The sequence below is a fragment of the Lagenorhynchus albirostris genome, chromosome 2 (assembly GCF_949774975.1).
Source record: "Lagenorhynchus albirostris chromosome 2, mLagAlb1.1, whole genome shotgun sequence".
NCBI classification, from domain to species: domain Eukaryota; kingdom Metazoa; phylum Chordata; class Mammalia; order Artiodactyla; family Delphinidae; genus Lagenorhynchus; species Lagenorhynchus albirostris.
In genome coordinates this window covers 49,847,435-49,872,914 of record NC_083096.1, presented here as the reverse complement: position 1 = coordinate 49,872,914, position 25,480 = coordinate 49,847,435, and the positions used below count along the sequence as shown (strand labels likewise).

Genomic DNA, 25,480 nt, shown 5'->3' with positions numbered 1-25,480 from the left:
ACAGATTGCATACAGAAACAGATATGAGAATCTGTCTTCTGTTAAGCTAGCCATTAAAGTTTTTAATTTAATGTAAAATAGTTTCTCTCCTTTCAACTAAACTTTTTTTAAAAATGTAGCTATTTTGAATTTTAGAAAATGTCATTTGTAACATAGGTTTTTTACTGTTATTTTTAAATAAATTAATAAATATTTTTATTCCATTTTAATTTCTATTGTAAATATTGATAGATATAACTGTATCTATAACCATATAAACTAAAGCTTTTGGGGGTCTTCAGTACTTTTTCAGAGTGTAAAGTGTTCACTGAGGCCAAAATGTTTGAGGACTGCTGTCTTACAGCAATGTTTTTCGAGTTGTGGGTTGTCCCATTTGCGATGTATGAAATCCATTTAGTGGATTGAAATCCATTTAGTCAGCATTGTTTAAAGTTGAAATAAAATAGAAAATATCATTATGTCACACATAGGTTAAATATATTATGATTAAGGTAAAAAATCTGAAAGCCACTGCTGTAGAGAACTTTTTTTTTTTTTTCTCGGTACGCGGGCCTCTCACTGTTGTGGCCTCTCCCGTTGCGGAGCACAGGCTCCGGAAGCGCAGGCTCAGCGGCCATGGCTCACGGGCCCAGCCGCTCCGCGGCAGGTGGGATCCTCCTGGACTGGGGCACGAACCCATGTCCCCTGCATCAGCAGGCAGACTCCCAACCACTGCGCCACCAGGGATGCCCTGCTGTAGAGAACTTTTACATAGATAGATAATAGATTGATATAAATATATCTATCTGTACTTATATATATATATAAGTATATATATAGAGAGAGATATACATATAGATATGTATACATATTTATACTAGGAGATATATATGACATTGTTCGTAGCAGCAGTATTTGAAATAGCAGGGAAAAAAGGAAACCACCCACATCAGTAGGAGAATGGATAAATAAATTGTGGTATATTTACATATTATATCATGCTCAGTAAAGAAGAAAAAATTACAGCTAAACAAATCAACATACAAGAATCTTAAAACAAATCACAGAGGACTGCAAGCAGTTTGATTTCTTTTATAGAAAATTCAAAGCAAACAAAACTAAGTGATATATTATTTAGCTATACATACCAAGTGGTACATAAAGAAAACCAATGATGCAATAAATATAGTTCATCTGTAGTGTTCCTTTTTTCTTCAGTTTATTCAGCAGAGGCTGACTTCTGTGTCAACTTCCACATCCTCATTCTGTAGCCTCAAATTCTGCTGCAGACTACTCCTTCTTGAAAGGAAATTTAACAGGACGGAGAAAAGAGATTCAGTGTCTCAGGTTTCATCATGGGCTGTAACAGAAGTAGAAAACATTTCTGACTATGCCTGGAAGGCAAATTAAGACTAGTTGTTGTTGTTCAAGCCTCCATTTGTCAGGAACTGTTGGCCTGTGTAATCATAAAAAGTGTTACTGGGTAAATGTGATAAAACGAAGGCAATTTTAATCTCATCAAATATAGTTTAGGAATAGTGTATTTAATGAGCTAAAATGACATAAATAAAAGAAAAATTAAGAAAAAGAAGAAAATACATTATAATGAAATGACAGTGTACCCCTCAGGGCACATTGTTGCAATAGCTGAAGCTGACTAAGATCAAGCAGAAAAGTAACTTACTAAAGGCTGTGTATTTTATGGCTCATAGAATTTTTGAGATGACTGGAGAGCCAGCTCCACACCGAGCTTCTAGGAGCAGTGCTAAAACCACACCACAGAACTGGCCTGCTGAGAAAACTGCTCTAGCAGCTACTCAGCAGAGCCCTGAAGGAAACTGCTGTTTTGGTGTTCCCTCTTTGCCTGGCAAAGAATAAAGCCACCCTTTCTTTTTCCGCCAAAAAAAAAAAAGAAAACTGCTATTTTGTATCATTTCCCCACTCATGCCACTTCTGCACCAGGGACTCAACTTTGCAACCACTGAGAAATCCACTGTCACTACCAAAAGCCACCTAAATTAGAGTCCACATGGAGCCGCCTTCTTCAGGATACTCAATTTTAAAATGAAGTCTTCTACAGGGACATCAGATTGGAGACACCAGATTTCAATGCCTAAGTTCCAATGCCCAGCAAGGAAGGCTGGAAATTTCATTTTCTGGGTTCTGTCTTGGGTGACAAGAACTCATGTGGCAGGAAATTTATCAAATATCAGTGAGGGATTAAAAATAAGCTTGGGCTCCAAGAAACATGACATGTCCATTGTTAAGGAGTTTATTTAAGCCATATACCTTTCTTTCATAAAGCATTATAAAATATTGTTCAGGAAAGAACTCCGAGACTTTTTTCCAAAGCCTGATTTTTTTTCAATGGCTACTAAACACTTGAAATTTGTCTAGTAGAACTAAGAAACTGAATTTATTTAATTTTAGTATTTAAGTAGCAACATGAGGCTGATGGCTACCATATTGGACAACACCTGCAGATTATACATTTTAAAAAGTTTTGGTGTTTCTTCCATTTTCTTTTATGTCACATTATATAGGGTATATTTTAAAAGAAGTGCTGAAGATTGACTGCTATAGTCCATATTTTTAAAAAAGCGTACAAATGTTGCTGGACTCCTACTGACATGTAACTCTGTCTTCAGCAGTCAGGGATACAGTGAAATATTACCTCACATCTCTTAGGATGGCTGTTATCAAAAAAGACAGAAGAAAAAAATGTTGATGAGGATTTGGAGAAATTGGAACCCTTGTGCAGTGCTGGTGGGAATGTAAAATAGTTGTAACTGCTATGGAAATAGTAAAGCAGTGCCTCAAAAAATTAAGAATAGAATTACTATATGATTTAGAATTTCCACTTCTGGGTATATACCAAAAAGAATTGAAAACAAGTTCTCAAAGAGATATTTGTACACCCATGTTTATAGCAGTATTATTCACAATAGCCTAAAGATGAAAACCCAAGTTTCTAGGAACAGATGAGTGGATAAACAAAACGTGGTATATACATACAGTAGAATATTATTTAGCCTTAAAAAGGAAGGAAATTCTGAAACATGTACTAACATGGATGAACTTTGAAGACATGTTAAGTGAAGTAAGCCAATCATAAAAGGGCAAATATTGTATGATTCCACTTATATGAGGTACCTGAGTACAAATTCATGGAGACAGAAAGTAGAATGGTTGATGCTGGGGTTAAGGAGAGAAGAGAATGGGGAGTTATTATTTAATGAGTACAGAGATTCAGTTTGGGAAGGTGAAAAAGTTCTGGAGATGGACGGAAGTGATGGTCACACAACCACAACAGTGTGAATGTACTTAATGCCACTGAACTGTATACTTAAAAGTGATCCAGGGACTTCCCTGGGGGCACAGTGGTTAAGAATCCACCTGCCAGTACAGGGGACATGAGTTCGACCCCTGGTCATGGAAGATCCCACATGCCGTGGGGCAGCTAAGCCCGTGTGCCACAACTACTGAGCCTGTGCTCTAGAGCCCGCGCACTGCGACTACTGAAGCCCGCGGGCACACTAGGGCCTGCGTGCCGCAACTACTGAACCCACATGCTGCAACTACGGAAGCCTGTGCATCTAGAGCCTGTGCTCTGCAACAAGAGAAACGACCACAATGAGAAGCCCATGTGCCGCAACTAGAGAAAGCCTGTGCACAGCAATGAAGATTCAACGCAGCCCCCCGCCAAAAAAAAAAAAAAAAAAAAAAAAAGGGATCCAGATGGTCAATTTTATGTATATGTATTTTACCACAACTTTTTTTTTTTTTTTTTGGCTGCGTGGCTTGTGGGGATCTTAGTTCCCCAACCAGGTATTGAACCTGGGCCCACAGCAGTTAAAGCACCAAGTCCTAACCATTGGACCACCAGGGAAATCCCTTTTTTTTTTTTTTTAACCACAATTTTAAAAGAATAAATTTTTCAAAAGTCAGGAAGTATAGGAAGAGGTCTGGAAAGACACACACCAATCATACCTGACTGCCAGTGGTTTACTTTGAGGTGTGGAAATTGGACAGCTGAAAGTGGTTGGAGAGGATCATGTGAAATAATCACTTTACGTCCTTCTATACTGTTTGAAGTTTTGTTTTGTTGGGTTTTTTCAACTACATTCATGTACTACTTTTATAATTTCAAAAATAAGATCAAGGGCCAAAAATGAAGATTTCCAAAATGAATTCTTCCGCAAAGACATCAGATTGGAGAAGTTTCTTCAGTGGTTCTCTCTCAGGAGGTGGTGGTACATTCATTTTCTTCTTTATACAACTTTTATACTGTCTGAACTTTTAAAATCAGTGTATGTTACTTACTGAATAAAAATAAAATATGTTAAGGGGTATAAAGCAGGAATGTAGAGGATTCTTCTCTTCCCTACTACCTAAAATCATTTTTTAAGCCGTTTAAAATTTTACCTGCATTCTATCTTGGAGTAGATGAATATCCTTGAGGATTTTAAAAATTCCTTCCTTATTTATTCAACCATTCTGATTATACTACTCATTCACAATGTAAAAATGTATTATTTTTTTAATAGATCTTTATTGGAGTATAATTGCTTCACAATACTGTGTTAGTTTCTGTTGCACAACAAAGCAAATCAGCCATATGCATACACATGTCCCTTCCCTCTTGAGCCTCCCTACCCCCTTCCCTATCCCACCCCCTAGGTCGTTACAAAGCACCAAGCTGATCTCCCTGTGCTATGCGGCTGCTTCCTACCAGCCAGCTCTTTTACATTCGGTAGTGTATGTATGTCAATGCTACTTTCACTTTGGCCCAGTTTCACCCTCCCAACCCATGTCCTCAAGTCCATTTTCTACCTCTGCCTCTTTATTCCTGCCTGCAGCTAGGTTCATTAGTTCCTTGTTTTGTTTTGTTTTTAGATTCCATATATATGCGTTAGCATACGGTATTTGTTTTTCTCTTTCTGACTTCATTCTGTATGGCAGACTCTAGGTCCATCCACCTGACTACAAATAACTCAATTTCATTTCTTTTTATGGCTGAGTAATATTCCATTGTATGTATGTGCCACATCTTCTTTATCCATTCATCTGTCGATAGACCTTTAGGTTGGTTCCATGTCCTGGCTATTGTAAATAGTGCTGCAGTGAACATTGTGGTACATGTCTCTTTTTTAATTATGGTTTTCTCAGGGTGTATACCCAGTGGTAGGATTGCTGGGTCGTATGGTAGTTCTATTTTTAGTTTTTTAAGGAACCTCCATACTGTTTTCCATAGTGGTTGTATCAATTTACATTCCCACCAACAGTGCAGGAGGGTTCCCTTTTCACCACACCCTTTCCAACATTTATTGTTTCTAGATTTTTTGATGATGGCCATTGTAACTGGTGTGAGGTGATACCTCATTGTAGTTTTGATTTGCATTTCTCTAATAAGTAGTGATGTTGAGCATCTTTTCATGTGCCTCTTGGCCATCTGTATGTCTTCCTTGGTGAAATGTCTATTTAGGTCTTCTGCCCTTTTTTTTTTAGAAATGAATGTTTCATTAATTTTCAGACTTTTTTAAATATAAATTTATTTATTTATTTATTCATTTTTAACTGTGTTGGGTCTTCGTTTCTGCACGAGGGCTTTCTCTAGTTGTGGCAAGCGGGGGCCACTCTTCATCACAGTGCGTGGGCCTCTCACTATCGCGGCCTCTCTTGTTGCGGAGCACAGGCTCCAGATGCGCAGGCTCAGTAGTTGTGGCTCATGGGCGCAGTTGCTCCGCGGCATGTGGGATCTTCCCAGACCAGGGCTCGAACCCGTGTCCCCTGCATTGGCAGGCAGATTCTCAACCACTGCACCACCAGGGATGCCCCTTCTGCCCTTTTTTTTTTTTTTTTTTTGCCTTATGCGGGCCTCTCACTGTTGTGGCGTCTCCCGCTGCGGAGCACAGGCTCCGGACGCGCAGGCTCAGCACCCATGGCTCATGGGCTCACCCGCTCCGCAGCATGTGGGATCTTCCCGGACCGGGGCACGAACCCATGTCCCCTGCATCGGCAGGCGGACTCCCAACCACTGCGCCACCAGGGAAGCCCTTTCTGCCCATTTTTTAACTGGATTGTTTGTTTTTTTGATATTGAGCTCCATGAGCTGTTTGTGTATTTTGGAGATTAATCCTTTGTCTGTTGTTTCATTTGCAAAATTTTCTCCCATTCTGAGGGTTGTCTTTTTGTCTTGTTTATGGTTTCCTTTGCTGTGCAAAAGCTTTTAAGTTTAAGTGCCATTTGTTTATTTTTGTTTTTATTTCCGTTACTCTAGGAGGTGGGTCAAAAAAGATCTTGTTGTGGTTTATGTCAAAGAGTGTTTTTCCTATGTTTTTCTTTAAGAGTTTTATAGTGTCTGGTATTACATTTAAGTCTTTAATCCATTTGGAGTTTATTTTTGTGCATGGTGTTAGGTAGTGTTTTCATTTCATTCTTTTACCTGTAGCTGTCCAGTTCTCCCAGCACCACTTATTGAAGAGGCTGTCTTTTCTCCATTGTATGTTCTTGCCTCCTTTGTCGTAAATTAGGTGCCCATAAGTGCGTGGGTTTATCTCTGGGCATTCTATCCTGTACCATTGCTTATTTCTGTTTTTGTGCCAGTACCGTACTGTCTTGATTACTGTAGCTTTGTGGTATAGTTTGAAGTTGGGGAGCCTTATGCCTCCAGCTCCATTTTTCTTTCTCAAGATTGCTTTGGCTATTCAGAGTCTTTTGTATTTCCATGCGAATTGTAAAATTTTTTTGTTCTAATTCTGTGAAGAATGCCATTGGTAGTTTGATAGAGATTGCACTGCATCTGTAGATTGCTTTGGGTAGTATAGTCATTTTCACATTATTGATTCTTCCAATACAAGAACATGGTATATTTCTCCATCTGTTTATGTCATCTTTGATTTCTTTCATCAGTGTTTTATAGTTTTCTGAGTACAGGTCTTTTGCCTCCTTAGGCAGGTTTATTCCTAGGTATTTTATTCTTTTTGTTGCAGTGGCAAATGGGAGTGTTTCCTTAATTTCTCTTTCTGATTTTCCGTTGTTGGTGATAAGAATGCCAGATATTTCCGTGCATTAATTTTGTGTCCTACAACCTTACCAAATTCATTTATTAGTTCTAGTAGTTTTCTGGTGGCATCTTTAGGATTTTCTACATATAGTATTATGTCATCGTCAAACAGTGACAGTTTTACTTCTTCTTTTCCAATTTGTATTCCTTTTATTTCTTTTTCTTCTCTGATTGCTATGGGTAGGACTTCCAAAACTATGTTGAATAAGAGTGGCGAGCGTGGTCATCCTTGTCTTGTTCCTGATCTTAGTGGAAATGCTTTCAGTTTTTCACCATTGAGTATGATGTTTGCTGTGGGTTTGTCATATATGGCCTTTATTATGTTGAGGTAGGTTCCTTCTATGCCCATTTTCTGGTGAGTTTTTATCATAAATGAGTGTTGAATTTTGTCACAAGCTTTTTCTACGTCTATTGAGATGATCATATGGTTTTCATTCCTTAATTTGGTAATGTGGTGTATCACATTGATTGATTTGTGTATATTGAAGAATCCTTGCATCCCTGGGATAAATCCCACTTGATCATGGTGTATGATCCTTTTAATGTGCTGTTGGATTCTGTTTGCTAGTATTTTGTTCAGGATTTTTGCATCTATGTTCATCAGTGATATTGAATTTTCTTGTGATATCTTTTTCTGGTTTTGGTATCAGGGTGGTTGTGGCTTCGTAGAATGAATTTGGGAGTGTTTCTCCCTCTGCAATTTTTTGGAAGAGTTTGAGAAGGATCAGTGTTAGCTGTTCTCCAAATGTTTGATAGAATTCGCCTGTGAAGCCATCTGGTCCTGGACTTTTGTTTGCTGGAAGACTTTTAATTATGGTTTCAATTTCATTACTTGTGATAGGTCTGTTTATATTTTCCAGTTCTTCCTGGTTCAGTCTAGGAAAATTGTACCTTTCCAAGAATTTGTCCATTTCTTCATGGTTCTCCATTTCATTGGCATATTATTGTCTGGAGTAGTCTCTTATAATCCTTTGTATTTCTGCAGTGTCAGTTGTGATTTCTCCTTTTTCATTTCTAATTTTATTGATTTACATCCTCTCCCTTTTTTTCTTGATGAGGCTGGCTAAGGGTTTATCAATTTTGTTTATCTTCTTAAAGAACCAGCTTTTAGTTTTATTGATCTTTGCTCTTGTTTTCTTCGTTTGTGTTTCATTTATTTCTGCTCTGATCTTTATGAATCTCTTTCTTTCTACTGACTTTGGGTTTTCTTTGTTTTTCTTTCTCTAGTTGTTTTAAGTGTAGGGTTAGATTGTTTATTTGAGATATTTGTTTCTTGAGGTGAGATTGTATTGCTATAAACTTCCCTCTTAGAACTGCTTTTGCTGTGTCCCATAGGTTTTGGGTCGTCATGTTTTCATTGTCATTTGTTTCTATGTATTTTTTAATTTCTTCTTTGATTTCTTCAGTGATCTCTTGGTTATTTAGTAGCACACTATTTAGCCTCCATGTATTTGTGTTTTTTACAGTATTTTTCCTGTAATTGATTTCCAACCTCATAGCATTGCGGTCAGAAAAGATGCTTGATACGATTTCAGTTTTCTTAAATTTTCCGAGGCTTGATTTGTGACCCAAGATGTGATCTATCCTGGAGAATGTTCCGTGTGCACTTGAGAAGAAAGTGTATTCTGCCACTTTGGGGTGGAATGTTCTATAAATATTAGTTAGATCTATCTGGTCTGTTGTGTCATTTAAAGTGTGTGTTTCCTTATCTATTTTCTATTTGGATGATCTGTCCATTGGTGTAAGCAGGGTGTTAAAGTCCCCTACTATTATTGTGTTACTGTCAATTTCTCCTTTCATGGTTGTTAGCATTTGCCTTATTTATTGAGCTGCTCCTATGTTGGGTGCATAAACATTTATAATTATTATATCTTCTTGGATTGATCCTTTGATCATGAAGTAGTGTCTCTCCTTATCTCTTGTAGCAGTCTTTATTTTAAAGTCTACTTTATCTCATACAAGTATTGCTACTCCAGCTTTCTTTTGATTTCCATTTGCATGGAATATCTTTTTCCATCCCTCCACTTTCAGTCTGTATGTGTCCCTAGGTCTGAAGTGGGTCTTTTGTAGACAGCATATATATGGCTCTTATTGTTTTGTATCCATTCAGCCAGTCTGTATCTTTTAGTTGGGGCATTTAATCCATTTACATTCCAGGTTATTATCGATATGTATGTTCCTATTACCATTTTCTTCATTGTTTTGGGTTTGCTTTTGTGGGTCTTTTTCTTCTCTTGTGTTTCCCACTTAGAGAGGTTTCTTTAGCATTTGTGGTAAAGCTGGTTTGGTGGTGCTGAATTCTCTTAGCTTTTGCTTGTCTGAAAAGCTTTTGATTTCTCCATCGAATCTGAATGGGATCCTTGCTGGGTAGAGTAATTTCGGTTGTAGGTTTTTCTTTCATCACTTTAAGTATGTCCTGCCACTCCCTTCTGGCCTGCAGAGTTTCTGCTGAAAAATCAGCTGATAACCTTATGGGGATTCCTTTGTATGTTATTTTTTGTTTTTCCCTCACTGCTTTTAATATTTTTTCTTTGAATTTAATTTTTGTTAGTTTGATTAATATGTGTCTTGGTGTGTTTTTCCTAGGGTTTATCCTGAATGGTACTCTCTGTGCTTCCTGGACTTGAGTGACTATTTCCTTTCCCATGTTAGGGAAGTTTTCAACTATAATCTCTTCAAATATTTTCTTTTTCTCTTCTTCTTCTGGGAACCCTATAATTCGAATGTTGATGCATTTAGTATTGTCCCAGATATCTCTGAGATTGTCTTCAATTCTTTTCATTCTTTTTTCTTTCTTCTGCTTCCTGGCAGTTATTTCCACCATTTTTTCTTCCAGCTCACTTATTCATTCTTCTGCCTCAGTTATTCTGTTATTGATTCCTTCTAGTGTATTTTTCATTTCAGTTATTGTGTTGTTCACCTCTGTTTGTTCTTTAGTTTTTCTAGATCTTTGTTAAACATTTCTTGTATTTTCTCAATCTGTGCCTCCATTCTGATTCTGGATCATCTTTACTGTTGTTACTCTGAATTCTTTTTTAGGTAGATTGCCTATTTCCTCTTCATTTATTTGGTTTTGTAGGTTTTTACTTTGCTCCTTCATCTGTGACATATTTTCTTCCCATCTCCTTTTTTTTTTTTTTTAATTTTATATTAATGAGTGGGATTGTGTTCCTGTCTTAATGGTTGTTTGGCCTGAGGCTTCCAACACTGGAGTTTGTAGGCTGTTGGGTAGAGCTGGGTCTTGGTGCTGAGATGAGGAGCTCTGTGAGACCTCAGTCCGATGAATATTCCCTAGGGTCTGAGGTTCTCTGTTAGTTCAATGATTCAGACTCAAATCTCCCACCGCAAGAGCTTTGGCCCAACCCCGGGCTCATGAACCAAGATCCCACAAGCCGCCTGGGGCAGCAAAAAAAAAAAAAAAGAACAGTAACAAAGTAAAAAAATAAAGTTAGACTAGGAAACTAACAGATATGTTAGGAAGAATATAAAAATAAAAATATAGATGAATCAACACCTGGAAGGTATATCAGTACCACAATAGTAAAAAAGAGGAGAGAAAAGAAAAAAGGGTGGAGTAGGGGGGAGGAAGGCCTTGGCTGTGGAGGGCGGGGCCTAAGCAAAGGCAAGGTTTGGGTGGTGGGCGGGGCCAATGCTCAGGACCCACAGGGCTGGAAAAGGCCCTGGGGGCTGTGGCGGTTGGGGCTTAGGCTCAAGGAACAGAAGGGACCCAGGTGTGCCCCCCACCCCTGGTCTCAGAGGGCAGGGTACCTCACTGGGAGCACAGCAGGCTTCCTGGGCTCAAGTACGTGGGGCACACACCGTCCTGTCCTCTCTTGCTCCTCCAATCTGGGAGGGTGCCTCCCCGCTGACTTTCCTGATCTCCCTGCGTTCCCTCCTATGCCCCCAAGGACCTACGTGGCCTGGAGGGGGACTTTGGAGGACAGGGGACAGGCCTGGGAGCTCAACAGGCTCCCTCTGCCCAAGTGGGCGGGGCAATTGCCCTCCAAAAAGACATCTTTTAAAATTTTTAACTGAAATGCTTTTAGATGTTAGGTCATCCTTGTTTATTGAAGTGAAACATTCTTTGGGATATAGGTATTTCTTTTGCTAAATAAACTTATTTTATGAATTTCAGGCCCGAAGTCTTCAGTGATATTTTTGGAATTGAGTATACCAAATGTTATCAGTATTGACCCAAAGTGTGATATAACCTAATCTTTGTGGGACATTGTATCCATAGTGATAAAGAAGGAAAGCAGTGTACATTCTTAAGGTTAGACAAGTATAATGTCAAGAATTTTATGTTAAGTGTCAAAAGTATTTGTTTTTTTAGAGGAGAGGCCACAATGGACAGGAAATTCCAGAGGCAAGGCAGTGCTACAAATTCTGAAAGTGCTGAGTAAAATTCATAATATATCTCCATCAGTGCATGCAGTTCATTCATTTTTATTGCTGTGCAGCATTTCAGTTTATAAATATACCACAATTTAGTTATTTTACTTAGTTTTTGACTATTATAACAATACTACTAGTAACCATGTACATGTTTCCTGCTGCATGTATACAAGATTTATCTAGGATTTATACCTAGAAGTGGAATTGCTAGATCAAAGAGTGTTTTCATCTTTGCCAAATACTCCCAAATTTCTTTCCAAAGTGGTTGGATTGATTCCATTTCTAAATGAATATATGAGTTGTAATTGCTGTGCATCTTTACATTCAGGTTGTCAGTCATTATCATTGCTGATTATATGTTACAGATATCTTCTCTCAGTTTGCATCAGCCAAAATTCTTAGACTAACGGATATTATAGTAAATGTGATTCACTAAGTGGTGGGATTAAAAATTATATCTAAATGCAACTAATGAAATTATGCTGAAAACAAATGTGAAGTTTAACAGATGAACATGTCCCTTGACCAAGATTGTGTACTTTTTCTTGTTTTCACCCTCTTCTAGAAATAGTGAGTGAAACAGAATCTCCAGTACCTTCCTACTCTCATCTACACAGTGAAAGCTCTATTCCAGAAGAATTGGGCAGCCCTGCTGTTGAATATATACCATCTGAATCTATAGTTCAGGAGCAGCCTGGAAGTCGAGATCACAGTATACTTACTGAAGAAATGGTTTTTTCACAAGAACTGGAATCTTCTACCTCGCCTAGTAAACATGTAAGTTAATATATATTTATATCTTAAAGCTTCTTTAGAAAAAAACCTGCCTGAAAGGTATATTATTAACAGTTATATTCTTGCTATTAAAGGACAGCATTGACTATCACCCATACCTGTAACATATACTATATGACATTTGAGTAGAAATAAAGCTTTTCCTTGACTCCTAAAGATTTATAAATATATGAATTTTAGCTTTAGGGGCAGTTATAAAATTATATGCTGTGAAGTTTTTAATATTTAGGGGATAGGAACTTCTAAAGTTTTTAATAAAGATAATATGAGAGACAATACAAGTTCTTATTATAGTCTGTTTTGTCATGTAATAGAAACAATAAGACCTTAAACCACACCAGTGTGCCTTTTCTTTTTTTTTTTTAACATCTTTATAGGAATATAATTGCTTTACAATGGTGTGCTAGTTTCTGCTTCACAACAAAATGAATCAGTTATATATATATATATATATATATATATATATATATATATATATATATATGTTCCCATATCTCTTCCCGCTTGCGTCTCCCTCCCTCCCACGCTCCCTATCCCACCCCTCTAGGTGGTCACAAAACACTGAGCTGATCTCCCTGTGCTATGCAGCTGCTTCCCACTAGCTATCTCTTTTACATGTGGTAGTGTATATATGTCAGTGCTACTCTCTCACTTCGACCCAGCTTATCCTTCCCCCTCCCCGTGTCCTCAAGTCCATTCTCTACATCTGTGTCTTTATTCCTGTCCTGCCCCTGGGTTCATCAGAACCTTTTTTTTTTTTTTTTTCAGATTCCATATATATGTGTTAGCGTACGGTATTTGTTTTTCTCTTTCTGACTTACTTCACTCTGTATGACAGACTCTAGGTCCATCCACCTCAATACAAATAGTTCAATTTTGTTTCTTTTTATAGCATAACAATATTAAATATTATAAGTGAACACAAATATTGTTAAAGCCTCTTTGTGTTTAAAAAAAAGAATCCACCTAAATTCAGTGTGTCTTAAAGTCACTTCTATAATAAGAAGTAATATTTATTGAGTGTTTACTTACCAAGTGCCAGGTAGTATGCTGAATGCCTTATGTAGATTATCCTCACAACAATTCTTTAGATTTTAAGCCCCACTCTGAAGCTTAGCAGGCTAAGAAACTTGCCCATAGTCACAGGGATAGGAAGTGGTGATAGCTAGGAATCAAATCAGACATTCTCACTTCCACTTGATATCAAGGTAGAAATTACACCCTTTGTAATAAATAATCTCATTTAGGCAGTCTTCTTATGCTCTTTTTCTTCCCTTCCCGCTTCCATTTCTCCTCCTTTCCTTCCATAAAAGTAGTACATTAGTATATTTAAATTTTTTTCAGTTTTATTGACATGCAATTGACACACAGCACTGTGTGAGTTAAAGGTGTACAGCATAATAACTTGACATATATATATATATAGTGAAATGATTACCACAATAAGTTTAGTTAATGTCCATCACCTCATATAGTTACAAAAAGTTTTTTTCCTTGTGATGAGAACTTTTAGGATCTACTCTTTTAGCACCTTTCAAATATACCATATAGCAGTGTTAACTATAGTCATCATGTTGTACATTACATTCCCAGTACCTATATGTCTTATAACTGGAAGCTTATACTTTTCAACCAGCTTCACCCAGTTCCCCCACCTCTCCACCCCCACCTCTGGTGACCACAAGTCTGATCTCTTTTTCTATGAGTTTGGGTTTTTTTAGATTCCACATATAAGTGAGCTCATATAGTATTTGTCTTTCTCTCTCTGACTTATTTCACTTAGTACAATGCCCTCAAGATCCATCCGTGTTGTCTCAAATGACAGGATTTCTGGTTTGTTTGGGTTTTTTAATGGCTGAATAGTATTTGTGTGTGTGCATGTGTGTGTGTTTGTGTGTGTGTGTATGTCATATTTTCTTTATCCATTCATCTGTTAATGAAGACCTACCGTATGATCCAGCAAATTCAGTTCTGGATATATATCTGAAGGAAGTGAAATTACTATGTTGAAGAGATATCTGCACCCCCATATTTAGTATTTTTAAAGTTAAAACGAATAAGGGGGTAAGTATCACTGATTCAGTAGCCACTCATAATTTATTATAAACATTTTTTAAAAGCATGCTTTTTTATAACTTTTTTCTCTACCTTTAAAAAGTCAAGATCTTATCCTTAGTATATTTTGCAAACTTTTTTCACTTTTTATTTCATAAAGTTATTTAAAACTCTTTGTAAATATTATCTTCAACTGGTTCGTATCTTGAATTTTAAATAGAATTTTACAACTGTATCACAAAACGGTTCCCATTTGATTTTCTGTTTGAACAGTCACCTCCTAAAAGCTGCACATCTGTGTCAAAGCAGGAGTCTAGCAAAGGAAGTCATAGAACTGGAGGACAATGTCGTCTACCCGTCAAGTCCCATCAACACTGTTATAGTTGGTCAGATGAGTCATTATCTATGACACAGTCAGGTAAGACTAACAAGGAGGAGTTAGTTTTCTTTGCACTATATTTGAATTCCTCTTTAATAAGCTTTGTCTAACTGTATGGCTGGTAAAATGTTATTCTTTGTTTCATTTGTAAAGACTTTTTTCTTGCCAAGACTAAATCGCATAATTCTTTGCTTTTCATTGATAATTATATCCCTAATTACACCAATATGATAAATTGTTATATTCTTGGATGTTAATAGTCATTTATTCATCACACATTCTTTGAATTTTTGGTGTGTGTCAGGCACTGCTTATGTGTTCCCATAGTGCTCTGCTCTTCAACTTGTTATACCAGGCAACACATAAATTGTAATCAAACTTTACACAGCAGGTTTCCCCTACTAGAATATAGACTTCTGCAAAGGAAAGTCCTATGTTTTAACAGTTGTAGCACCAGGCCCTAGCAGCTACTTTGCATTGCACATAGTAGGTATTTATTAAATGTTTCTTGAATGATTTAATGATGACAGTGAGGAGAAATAGGAGGTGGTAGAGCCAGGGTAGCATAAGACTAAAGGGAGGAAAAGTAGAGAAGAGACTGCACATGGCAGTGGGGAGCATTATCTGTTTTCCCATAACCTCTATCATACTGTAAATCTCTGTGGCATATAGATTACGAAAGAATAAACAGCCTTTACTCTAGAAGACTTGATTCAAGGCATTGATCGTGGGAGGCATATCTAGACAGACAATACTTGGTTTATGTAGGATTCTGAGGAAGATTAATACCATGTTGAGTGTATGTCTTTTGAGTTCATTTTCAGTTTTCTTTTGAGAGTAGACATTTAGTAAAGGAAAAAATACTATTCATTTTTTGATCTTTGATTCTATTCTGTACCCCCTTTGTTTTCAATGTTTTAAACAGTAATAAATCATGGATTTTTTCCCCCATGCCCATATTTATAGATCTCCTTTATTCTTTGAATAACTGCATAATATTTCAAAGGGTAGGTATACCATAATTTATTTAACCATTTCCCTAGTGATAGTCATGTAGGTTTTCTCAAGATTTTCAATATTTCAAATAATGCTGTAATGAACATCTTCATTTATATAGATCCCTGTTGAATATTTCAGTAGGAATAAATTCTTAGAAATGGAATTACTGGATCAAGCCAGTAATTAAAGTTGAAGAATGTTGTCTGTCATATTTAAATTGTTTTTTTTTAAGATTTATTTATTGTTTATTGTATTTATTTTGGGGTGTGTCAGGTCTTAGTTGCAGCACGCGGGATCTTTGTTGAGACATGGGGTATCTTCATTGTGGTGCGTGGGCTTCTCTCTGGTTGTGGTGTGCAGGTTTCTCTCTAGTTGTGGCATGCAGGTTTTCTCTTCTCTAGTTGTGGCGCACGGGTTCCAGAGCGTGTAGGCTCTGTAGTTGGCAGCATGCGGGCTCTAGTTGAGGCGCGTGAGCTCAGTAGTTGTGGCACACAGCTTAGTTGCCCCGCGGCATGTGGGATCTTAGTTCCCTGACCAGGGATTGAACCCACGTTCCCTGCATTGCAAGGCAGATTCTTTACCACTGGACCACCAGGGAAGTCCCTGTCTGTCATATTTATCTGTTGCAAGTGATTAGCATTTTTATATATTTGCTTTCATGTACTCTGGTGAAAAGTTACTGCCAGTAGAATAATATGTCAGTGGACATAAACTTGGTACTTGGAAATATGGATTCTCATCATGGCTCTATTACATACTGATGACTCTCTTTAAGTTTCCTTCCCATATTAGATAATCTTTTCTATCTGTAGCAATGGAAAATAATATCTTAACCATCCTTGCATGAGTTGTGCAACAAGGATTAATGATAATATTTATAAGATACTGTTTTATTGGTAAAACATATTTAAGCAAGAACAGCTTTAGAAAAACAGCTCTGAGATTTTTCAACTATAATGCCATCTACCTATTCATGATGACATCATTTATATGCAGTATTTATGGAAGTGGTAAATTTTAATGTAGTGGAGTTATATAATACCTTTCTCACTTAAGTGATGGAGAGTTTGTTATAAACCAAATTAATACAGTCAGCATGTGTCAGATAATCAAACTTAATTTTTTTTTCTTTTTTTTTTTTTTGCGGTACACGGGCCTTTCACTGTTGTGGCCTCTCCCGTTGCGGAGCACAGGCTCCGGACGCGCAGGCTCAGCGGCCATGGCTCACAGGCCCAGCCGCTCCGCGGCATGTGGGATCTTCCCGGGCCGGGGCACAAACCCATGTCCCCTGCATTGGCAGGCGGACTCTCAACCACTGCACCACCAGGGAAGCCCCCGAACTTAATTTTTGATTGAGTTATTCTGTCCATCTGCTTATTCTGTCTTGATGTGTTTCAACAAACTGAAGTATCATTTACCTGCCACTTCCCCTGTCCCCTCACCTTCCAAAAAACCCTGTAGGAGAGAATTTCATAAAGACAATGCATTCATCTAGAAAGTCTCTTGGATTAAAAAAAAAAATTATAGAGATTCTCTTAGATGTTACTGATGATAAACACTGTTGTAATACTAGATTTGGGCATATATAAAATGTATTCCCATTCACTCTCATAGACTTTTACTTAATCTCTACCCTTCATTTGTAGGATTTTCGTTTCTTTAGTACTTAAAAATAAAAACATTTCCCAAGGTCTTTCATCTAAAACTTGAAGTTTCTCATCATCTGCTATTAAATCTTCACAATCATAGATGATAAAGATATTTTTATTTTAAAAAATCACTGTTGACATATCCAATTTTTAAAATATATTCATTTAAAATAAACTTTTTGGGGGCAGAGTTGAAACTAAGTCTGTGGGAGTGTAGTAGTCTCCTATAAAATTTTATCAAAGTAACATCTCAAGTTTTGGAAGCACATAAAGAATACACAGTTAAAAGAATACACAGCTGTAGAAGATGCAAAGATATGGGTTTATACTTCATTTTAGAAAGATTATAATTTTTTGCCCAGCCTACAGTCCTACCCCCAATTATTGTACTAGAATCATCAGTTAAATCACTGTAAAGCTTACCGCTAAGGTTCAGAGTCTTTTAACCCTGAAACCAATTGATTATTTTCTTCAGAAATTAAAAGAAAGCATGAGCAGGATATTCAGTTGATATCTCATCTCTACAACCTTTTTTAGTTTTAAACCAAAAAATATGTTACATAAAATATGGCCACATAAAAATGTTTGTTTTATGTGTGCTAATACTACCACTATTTACTGAGCTGTAATAGTAGTCCAGGTACTGTGCTCCATGCTTTATATACCTTATTTAATTTTCACATCAATTCTAGAAATTGGTAAGTGTCAGACACCTTACCGATTACTAGTAATAGATCCTGAGTTGAAAATGGCCTTTATTGTTACTTCATTTTATGAGTGTTGATCACTAAGTAGTAAACTTTGCCCATGCTAAGGGCTCAGTCTGATGCGACTACTGGTATAAGATGGATATAACTTCCTAGTATACCTTAAGTTAGGACATAAAAGTGGCAGGAACTTAGATGTCATTATTTGTAATCCAGATATTTAGATCACATTGCAAAAAAAGACTATTATCTTTTTAAAATAAATTCTGTGACTAGTTCTATGCAGTTTAATCTGAAGTGCTTGAAAAAACCTGATTGTTTATGATATAATGTCGTAATGTACATCTGAGTCTTCAGATTTGTATGCAATAGTATTTCTCTTATAAGACTATTAAATGTCTCACTCATTAAATGACACCATTGTGTGATTCAGGGAGAAGGTGTGAGGAACAGTCTTTTTTTTTTTTCTATGTAATTTCCATGTGTAGTGAAATAAACAGTGTTTTTAAATGATACTTATTTTTATAAGATATGCATGACACTTACAATGAAATGTCTTTTTCATGATTTTGCTATGACTGGACATCTACTTTATGTGTATATATGTGTCTGAATTGTTGGGAAGAAAAGATTTAACTAGTTTCATTTCAGTTATTTTAAATATTTTAAGAACTTCCAAAGAAAGCTTACTGCAGAGTATATTTCTTTATAATTTTTCTCTCTCCTTTTATGTGATGTTAAGACATCAGCTGATGACTCACAATCAATTTAAAATGTTAAAATTCCACTTTGATTTTAATATGACTTAAAAACTATCAAACTACTATTAATAACCAAGAGGAATTACAGTTAAATATAGCTGTCTTGTCACCAGGAACTAAATCCTTGCAGAATGTCCAAAGTTTACTAACCAAAAGTTTTTCAACTTCCAGCTGCTTATCTTATCAAGAACAGGGTACTTTGAGATTTATTTGCAGTTTCAAATAGTGCAATTAGAAAGTGAAAACAGATAGGAAGACACCCACCCTCCCCATAGAGATTTAGGGGAAAAGAAAGGATGCAAATCACTAATAATTTTTTTCTGAAGCTCAAATTTTAAATGTTAGATTGACTTTACATTGGTGCTTTTTATTAATAGTTACTGAGTTAACTTTATTTTTAAGTTAAATAAAAAGATTCTGTATCTCTTTTAGAAACTACATCTGACCAGAGTGACATTGAAGGTAGGATCAGAGCCCTGAAGGATGAGCTGCGGAAAAGAAAATCAGTTGTGGACCAACTGAAGAAGGAACAGAAAAAAAGGCAAAAGGAAAGACTGAAAGCCCAAGAAGCCAGTCTAATCAAACAATTGGAGGTTAGAAATAAGAAGAAAGGGGTTTAATTTCAAGGCTAATATAAATGTGAACCCTGAAATGTTTTTAGTGTTGTTAATAAAGTATGGATTAGAATTTTTCAATATTAATTTTGTACCACATTTTAACCTAACTTTAAAAAAAAATCTGAACAAACTCTTGCTTGAAAGATTAAATTAAATATTAAATTAAAATGTTAAATATTATAATATCAGGTATTAAAGTAAATAGTAAAAGTATTAAAATAAGTTTTTTTCTAAAGAAGAAAGATTAGGCCTATGAAAGAAAAATTGATATCCGTGTCCTCTAAAGCAAAGAACCATTAGATAAATAATCCTAGCTATTGGAACTGTTACTGCCTTTTTTTTTTTTTTAAAGCGGAGTGGTGTTTCATGCCACATGACTTACTAGTACGACTCTTTGTACTGTTTGAATGGCTCCTAAATAATAACTCTAAACTTGACTTTCCTTAACTCTAGCAACCTTCCCTGATCCTACCCCCGTCTGGAAACCTAGTTTTTATGTCTTCCTCATTCTGTTTTCTCCCATCCATTCAGTCACCAGATCCCATTGGTACTTTTTTCATAAATCTTCTTGCTTGTCCCTTTCCATTCCTACTGCCATCAAGCTATTTGGGGCCCTTATGTCCTCTTGCCTCTGTTGTCTACATAGCCTCTTAAATGTCCCTGCCTCTGGTCGCTTCCCTATAGCTTACATGCATTCTGCCAGCCTAGTGTTCCTAAACACCACATTCGTTATAGAACCGGTCTGAACTTCCTGCTCATCATAAGAATCCCTTCTCATGGCCTGACCTGATCATTCAGCTTCTATCCAGACACTTCCAGTAACAGCAAATTTCAGATTTTCAAGGCAGTTGGTTTCATCGGTTGGACTCGAGGTGCTCTAAGTGTTAGAAAGCTCTTTGTTATGCTTAGCCAGAATTTCTGTTCTTTTAATCATCCTTGTGTGGTAACACCAAACATGTGTCCTCCTACATTAATTAATCAGGTGCATATTTATGTGCTGGAAACTCAGCTAATTACTTTACACGTATTTTTCATTTTATCCTCAAAGTAACAAGGTGTAGATATTACTATCCCTCTTTTACAGATGAGGAAACTAAGTTTTAGTGAGATTAATGATATCCAGAGACACACAGCTCACATGTGTTAAAACTAGGATTTTAATCTAGCTCGAATTCCAAATTCTGTGGTCCTGCTGTTACACTACATTATCTTCCACATAGAAAATAGACCTGCTAACAGATCTGGAGAAGATAGACGTTTACACAGGCACACAATACAGAGATGGGAATGGGAATTGTAACTTGCACATATGTTTAGAAGTAAGAAAAAATGGTTAAGATTCAGTGGCCATGCTGAGAAGTTCATGTTGGAAAGTAGTGAGGAACAAAATTTAAAAATAAAGATCATGTTCAGGGCCTTAGAAACCAGACTGATAAGTTTGGACTTCATCCTGTATAGGTCTGTAGCGTTCAACCTGACTATACATTAGAATTAACTGAGGAGCTTTTTTGAAAAATACAAATATCCAGGCTCACTTCCAGAGATTTTGATTTAATTGGTCTAGGGTGGGGCCCAGGATTTAAAAGTACTGCTATAGGTCATGTGGAGCCATTGAAAGCTAAATGAAATACTGTTAGATTGAATGGCATTGCCCAAAAAGTTCATTAATAGGTATGTCACCCGGAAGGATATCTAGAGAAGGATACAAAAGATCCATCTCATTCAACATGCTATTAAACGGTTTAAATAAAGGCAAAAGAAAGTTCTGTATTTAGATTTTACAATTATAGTATATGATAGAGAAATATATAATACATAGCAGTTCATATGAAAAAAACCTTTTGGATTTTATTTGATCACATATTTAATAAATGAACTACACTCATATAAGTATAGCTTTCAGATCTGAGAAATCATTGTCCTTATGTATACCTAGCTAGCCAAATCATCTAGCTGTAGTATATGTTTAATACCAATGTTTATCAAAACATTGACAGTTCAGAGGAAGGTAACATAGACGGTGATAGTTATAAAAATAGTGATTTTAGCCTAAGTTTTAGGGAACTGCAGCAGTTGACAAACATCCATCTGCTCATTCACTCAGCCTTCTTTGAGCCAGACACTGTGAATAGGTACTGGACATATCGTGTTGAGCAAAACAGCTGTGGTCTTAAATGTGAGAGAAGTAAAAGTAGGGATTAATTTTAGGCTAGAAAACTGAGGAGGTTTTTCTAATAGAAGGAGGGCTTCCCTTAGATTTCATTCGAGTTAGAATTATAAATTAGTGAAGTTTTGTTTACAGAATGGCTAATGACTAAGAAATATTTTTGCAATTCTATATTATCATACTCCCAACCACTCCCTTCTCTCTCCTTGAAATTTGTATTCCTGAAGTGCTCACCCCTTAAGAAGCTTACTGCCATTGAAACTTAGTGTAAAGGCTAAACTTCTTAAAAATACGAGGAATGTATTAAGGCATCCTTTAAAGAATAATTATATAATTAGCTAAAGAAGTTTTTTAATGTGGCATGGCCTGAACTATTGCTTCAAAAGTATTAAACTTCTGTAGACTGAGACTGTCATTTCCTAATTGATATTAGTATTACAATTATACAGCTTGCTTATACATAGACTATTTCAAGAAGGCTATACAAGTAACTGATTTTAGAACTCTGGGAAATAATACTGATGCAGGGAGAAAGAATTTTATATCTTTTTTACGGTTTGAATATTTTACCATAAAATATACTATTTTATAATTTAAGATAGTTTAAAAAATTCTGTGTAGTGACTCCTTTGATTTTTCTAAACTTAGTCATATGATGAATTCATTAAGAAAACTGAAGCCGAGCTTAGCCGAGATTTGGAAACATCACCAACAGCCAAGCCTCAGATTAAAACGCTCTCCTCAGCTTCTGAAAAACCCAAGATCAAGCCCCTTCCACTACACAGGTAGAAATTTTTGATAACTAACCTATATTCTGCCTTGTTTGAGAAAGGAATAAGGAAAGGTTTTAAGTAGAAGCTATCTTTTAGGTAACTGTGAAATTGTAGAAGTGAAAATATTGGTTTATATTTTCAGTTTCACTAAAGTAAATTTGTTATTTATGATATAATCACAAATAGAATTTATAATAAGATACAGATTTTAAAATATATTTTGAATCCTGAAATCTGATGGGAGCTGTAAAAATAGTACTCTCCAGCATTGCTATTATAGCATTGTAGGTTGGTATAGTTGTTTTGGAAAACAATTTGGCAATGTTTCAAAAGTCAAAAACAATCTGTAACTTTTGACTCAGTAATTCCACTTCTGAAAATCTAGCTTGAGAAAATATGGGCTATCAAAAATATCTATTTACATGAATATGTTTATAATAACATCTTTTATATTATAACATAAACACTGGAAGCAGCCTTTATGTCCAGAACTGGTGAATAGCCCAGTAAATGATGGTTCTTTCCAGGGATAGAATATTATGCAATCAGTGAATACAAATACAGAAGATACAAAGTAGCACTATTAGAATATATAATATGGTATATAAGAAAGTCAGGTAGTAATATTTAAACTAAATTTTGAGTGAGTAGAGGTTATATAGGTAAGTGGGACTGAGAAATAGGGGATATTTCAGAGAGAAGGGCACTCATGAGTGACCAGAAGCAACAGAGAGCTTGGCATATCATGGAAGCTGAACATCATAGGATGTAGCTGGAGTTAGGAGAAGAGACTGGAAAAATAAAAAACAAATTGTGATAACCTTGTACTCACGCATTCTTAGTAGTTTCTAATTTACTTTTTTAGAAGATGTGACGCTGTTAAATTTTTTTTTAAAGCATATTTTAGGATATTTTTTAGAAATATTTTAGAAATGTTTTTTACAAATGTTATAGAGGCTCATTACAATTAATTTAGCATTACCTGGGTTTGAATCCTGACTCCAGTACCAGCTAGCTTTTTAATTTGGGGCAAGTTATTTAACCTGTCTGTGTTTCAATTTTGTAATAGGGATTTAGATCCCTATACCAACACCTGAGTAATAAACTTGTTATGAGAGTTAAAAGACTTAACATAGAACAGGGCCTAGCACACAATTAGCACTATGTATTAGTTGTTATTATTATTGCTACTAGAATATTGAGGGAAGTGGTAAAAAGATAAAAGTTTAAATCGTATCATACCTAACTATCCCAAAACAACAAATGTCAACAATTAGATATATTTCCATCTAGGATTTTTTTTTTTTTTTTTTTTGCGTTACGCGGACCTCTCACTGTTGTGGCCTCTCCCGTTGCGGAGCACAGGCTCCGGACGCACAGGCTCAGCGGCCATGGCTCACGGGCCTAGCCGCTCCGCGGCATGTGGGATCTTCCCAGACTGGGGCATGAACCCGTGTCCCCTGCATCAGCAGGCGAACTCTCAACTACTGCGCCACCAGGGAAGCCCCATCTAGGATTTTTTATGCTTAGATTTTGTGTGTAATTTTGTTACTTATACATTTTTCCTTTATATTACATTATACATAAGTTCTATTTTAATTTCTACAATCCATTGAATGGTTTTATAGTTTTATTAACCAGAGAATGGTAGAATCAGATTTCTGTTTAGAGAAATCTTTCTGACTACAATATGAAGGAAAGATAGAAAGGGGTAAGTTTAGAAGCAGGGATAACAGTAGTCTAAGCCAGCCCTCAGATAATGCACTGTAATAAGAATAGAGAATAGGAGGTCGATTTTAGGAATTTTTAAGAAGTATACTTTACAAATTAAAGTGCTAGATAGGGAAGCAGGAAAAAGCTGGATGACTCCCGTGTTTCTCTTAAATAGTAGTTTGTTGGGTCAAAGTTCCACTAACCTAATGGAAAATTAGGTGTTCTTTGGTGGGAGTCTTATGATTTTGGTTTTAAAATGTTAATTTTGAGGTACCTGTAGTTCATCTAAGTGGAATTATCCAGGAAAGATGTTAGCTTTTTAATTTGGGGTGATCAGCATATAGATGGTGGTTGAAGCTATAAATATAACAACATTTGGGTGAACATTTGGGTGAAAAAGGTCTGCAAATTCAGAGAGAATAAAAGGGAGCCAAGTACTAAATATGATAAAATAGCAACATTTAAGGGGGTTATAAAGAAGTAGGAGTAGAAGCCAAATATTATGACTTAGCAAATAAAAAGAAAGCAAGAAAATGAAGATTGTGAATGTCAACTTAAAGCATGAAAGAGGACAGTAGCACCAGGTGGAGGAATAAAGAATTGAGGGGGAAAAGTCTGCTCAGTATTCTTTAACAACCTAAATGGGAAAAGAATTTTAAAAAGAATAGATATATGTATAACTGAATCACTTTGCTGTATACCTGAAACTAACACAACATTGTAAGTCAACTACAGTCCAATATAAAATAAAAACTTTAAAAAACAAGGGAAAAAAAAGATCGGGGGGGGGTGGGATTTTTTTGAGGCTTGAGGCATGCATATAAGCTGAGGGGAAAAAAGTCACCAGATTGAAGGACTAAAGATTGTAGGAAAAAGAATGGACAGTTGAAGAGTATCATCAGTGAGGCTGTGGAAATGTATGGGATTTGGGGCAGAAAGAAGTTTGAACAAGTGTGAGAGATACACCTTTTTCTTCCTTGCAGACAGGAGGAAAGGCAGTTGGGATGGCTGTGAATATAGATAAATTTGTAGGTAAAAAGGTTGAAGATAAGAAGGGTCATGCTGATGGCCTCTGTTTCTCTCATTAAAAGAGGCAAGATCATCTACTGAGTGTGATGAAGGCCACAAATAGACATGGTGGAAGTGGCAAAGGTTGGAATACTTCCTGCGAAGAAGAAAAAAGAAGCAGTTGTCTAAGAATTGACTGCTTTTTGTTACCAGTTATTACAGTATCAGCAATACATTTATTTCTGTTTATTAATTTTTCTACTTTAGATCTGAAACAGCAAAGAATTGGAAATCACTGACAGAGTCAGAACGTTCCAGAGGATCCCTGGAGTCTATTGCTGAACATGTTGGTATGTAACTAGAAAAAATAATCACATAGTATCTACATAGACTAAAGATTATACAAGTTACAAAATT

The 25,480-nt window shown here is 36.2% G+C and overlaps 1 protein-coding gene across 1 annotated transcript in view; it reads left to right on the top strand.

The window, feature by feature from the left end:
• Positions 1–25,480, top strand: part of CEP350 (centrosomal protein 350) — a 140,126-nt gene that overhangs the window by 88,665 nt on the left and 25,981 nt on the right. The window contains exons 29-33 of the mRNA XM_060132229.1: positions 12,006–12,217; positions 14,564–14,708; positions 19,218–19,378; positions 22,218–22,354; positions 25,331–25,413. Of these exons, the coding sequence (XP_059988212.1) occupies positions 12,006–12,217; positions 14,564–14,708; positions 19,218–19,378; positions 22,218–22,354; positions 25,331–25,413 (738 nt within the window). The remainder of the gene's footprint in view (positions 1–12,005; positions 12,218–14,563; positions 14,709–19,217; positions 19,379–22,217; positions 22,355–25,330; positions 25,414–25,480) is intronic.